We start from the raw sequence: 3,201 nt of genomic DNA on the forward strand, positions 1-3,201 counted from the left end.
ACCTTCAGCTGAACATACTTCAAGAAACACAAAAAGATCATAAATTAACGTGAAACTCCACCTACTGACTTCTGAAAGCTGAATACCCAGTGGTATCAATTATTCCAAATCTTTCTTTGTGCTCGTGTGTGTGCACACATTCTACTTTACCTGTCGCTTGCTAAAACCCAAAGGGATTTCCGTAACCAAGAAACTGATATCTGTCCTGTGAGCTGCACCTCTGCACGTCAAACAATGTCTCATGTGTTCTGCCTCAGTCATTTCCTGGGCTGAACTCTCTGAAACACCTAAAAAATACAAGTGCAGAAATTTATGATTTTTCTTGTCTCTTCTTGTTCTCAGATCAGAAGAGGAGAAGATTCCACAGCCAGTTTAATTTCTTTGCTTCACTGAGATCATTTAATGCAAGACTACATTTCAATCAACAGCTGACCAATTTTAGCCTGGATGGATGAACACACATGTCTACTTGGAGGGTAATGGAAGTGGCACTTGTAAGTTTTGAGAATTCTGCAGTAATGAACTTGGGTGAGCTGGGTGACCCGAATTACCATAACTATCCCAGTGAAATAACTGGGCACACTAATTCCAGCATTTCAGACAATAGACAAAATTATGGAATCCACAGTCTTCACAAAGAACAGCATCAAGGGCCACAAACTCAGCCGACTTATGTGTCAAGGAAGGGGCGTCCAAGCTGTGCCAGCCTACTTTCCAACTGGAAGCTCCTGCTCAATACTGAAGGGGCACATAGTGAGACGGTGTTCAGTAAACTGGCAAATGAATGTGGAGATGATCTGCTGAAAGATCTTGGTGGAATGGCCGAAGGAGATCAGAAGGTAATCATCAATATTGCTGGCCTCCGGTTTGAAACACAGCTCAAGACGCTGGATCAGTTCCCTGATACCCTATTGGGAGATCCACAAAAAAGGATGGAATATTTCGACCCCATGAGAAACGAGTACTTTTTTGATCGCAATCGCCCCAGCTTTGATGGAATTCTATATTATTATCAATCTGGAGGAAAGGTCAGAAGGCCAGCCAATGTGCCCATTGATGTTTTTGCAGATGAAATTATATTTTATGAGCTGGGCACTGAGGCCATGGAACAATTTCGAGAAGATGAGGGCTTCATCAAAGAGGTGGAAGTACCATTACCTTCTAACGAGATTCATCGACAGTTCTGGTTGCTGTTCGAATACCCTGAGAGTTCGAATGCTGCGAGAGGCATTGCTCTGGTTTCCATTTTTGTCATTGTGGTGTCCATTATCATATTCTGCCTGGAAACTCTGCCAGAGTTCCGGGATGATCGAGACTACCTAGTAGAGGATCCTGATTTGTTCAACTTGACTGAGGATGATTCTTTCGAGACCACGGCTCCCCCTATGCCGTCTCAAAGATCCCCAAGATCCACTGCTTTTTCAGACCCTTTTTTTGTCATTGAGACAGCATGCATTGTTTGGTTTTTCTTTGAGCTTTCTGTCCGCTTTTTTGTCTGCCCAAGTAAGCAAGAGTTTTTCCGCAACATTATGAACATCATTGATGTCGTCTCAATCATCCCCTATTTTGTCACACTCATCACAGAACTGGTGGCAACCCCAGAACCCAGTTCAGGCCAGACTATGTCACTTGCAATCTTACGGATAATAAGACTTGTAAGGGTGTTTAGGATCTTTAAACTCTCTCGTCACTCAAAGGGCCTTCAAATTTTGGGACAGACATTGAAAGCTAGCATGCGGGAACTTGGCCTTTTGATATTCTTCCTTTTCATTGGGGTTATACTGTTCTCTAGTGCTGTCTACTTCGCCGAAGTGGATGAACCTCAAACCCAGTTTACAAGCATCCCAGATGGGTTCTGGTGGGCTGTTGTTACTATGACAACTGTAGGTTACGGAGATATGTGTCCAATCACCCTCGGAGGTAAACTCGTTGGAACACTGTGTGCAATTGCTGGGGTCTTGACTATCGCTCTTCCTGTTCCTGTCATTGTATCCAACTTCAATTACTTCTACCACAGGGAAACTGACAACGAGGAAAAGCAAGCATTGCCGGCAGAAGGGGAAAGTAATTTGAAATCTGGCAATGCAGTAAAAAGTGGCAGCACTAGCTCCCTGAATAAGACCAATGGACTTTGGGGAAATGAAAAAGCAAAAAATAACAAACGGTGATCTACCATGAAGAATTTGTTGTAATGCGATCTGAGGGAGCTGTACTTTTCATATTGATCATTCAGGTTTTCTTTATTTAGGAAACAAGAACACAAAAACAGAGAGTTTATTGGTCATTTTTACTTTGAACATCAGTTTCATGTTGTTGTTGGTGATCATCTACCTGCATCTCAATTAGAATCGACTCTTACAGCAATTCACTTTAGTCCAATCACAAAAAAGCAACGTTCATTAGAATCTGGACTAATGGACATTCCTCATAAGTATGAATTGGACATATTCAGGAATGAAAGATTTCCAATAATGGTGTTGCATTTCTACCTTTGAACAATTTTTTGTATTTATGTGCTCCTAGTTAAGTGATTGTGGGTATGAAAAGTAAGCTACAATAATTAAAATGATGAAACTTATGTTTTTGGAAACACATCCAGTTATTGACATTTTATTTATGCTTTTGCTGCTCTTTTTCTTTGGAGAATGGGAAGATTAATACAAAAAGGTGGACTTGTTGCAAGTTTTATTCACATAAACCCATGCAGTACAGAATGTCATTGGTGACTGACTTACAACTCCATTTGGGACTGTCCATTTGGTTATATGTAAAAATGGCCGCATGTCAGTCACAAAGCGTACATATCATTGAAATTGAGGTTCTGTGGGATTGGCGTGGGTCACCGGTAGGCATAACATAACTGCCAGTATAGGTTCAGGTGCCGTGTAGCACTTTGGTATTGCCACTCTGCTGTTATCATGCTACCCACTCCTGCTCCAATGAAGCAGTAAGGAACTGCCATGCAGTTGTGCTTTCGAAACTCCATGGAGGAGCCTCTTGTCATTTAGGTGTCGATGCTTTGTGGTGTTCATTACATCACATGGAAAACTTGCTGTTTCACAGTGATCAACTGATACTTCATGGGGGGGACTCCTCTTGCTTGTCATTCAAGTGTTGGTGCTTTGTGGTGTTCATTACATCACTGGGAAAATCCGTCATTCATTCATAGGTGCTTTGCATTGATGGGCATCTGCCCACGCT

At 42.0% G+C, this 3,201-nt stretch overlaps 1 protein-coding gene across 1 annotated transcript; it reads left to right on the plus strand.

Annotated features, from left to right (window-relative positions):
* The first annotated feature begins 446 nt into the window (after positions 1-446).
* kcna10a (potassium voltage-gated channel, shaker-related subfamily, member 10a) lies at positions 447-2,561 on the plus strand. Its single transcript, XM_028796279.2, has one exon. It carries the CDS (start codon positions 462-464, stop codon positions 2,166-2,168), a length of 1,707 nt encoding a protein of 568 aa, XP_028652112.2. The 5' UTR covers positions 447-461; the 3' UTR covers positions 2,169-2,561.
* The last annotated feature ends 640 nt before the right edge of the window (positions 2,562-3,201 follow it).

Source organism: Erpetoichthys calabaricus, chromosome 3 (genome assembly GCF_900747795.2).
Source record: "Erpetoichthys calabaricus chromosome 3, fErpCal1.3, whole genome shotgun sequence".
Taxonomy (NCBI): domain Eukaryota; kingdom Metazoa; phylum Chordata; class Cladistia; order Polypteriformes; family Polypteridae; genus Erpetoichthys; species Erpetoichthys calabaricus.

What these genes read in the sequence shown, in the direction of transcription:
- kcna10a (XM_028796279.2), top strand. Translation starts at nt 462, where the DNA reads ATGTCTACTTGGAGGGTAATGGAAGTGGCACTTGTAAGTTTTGAGAAT.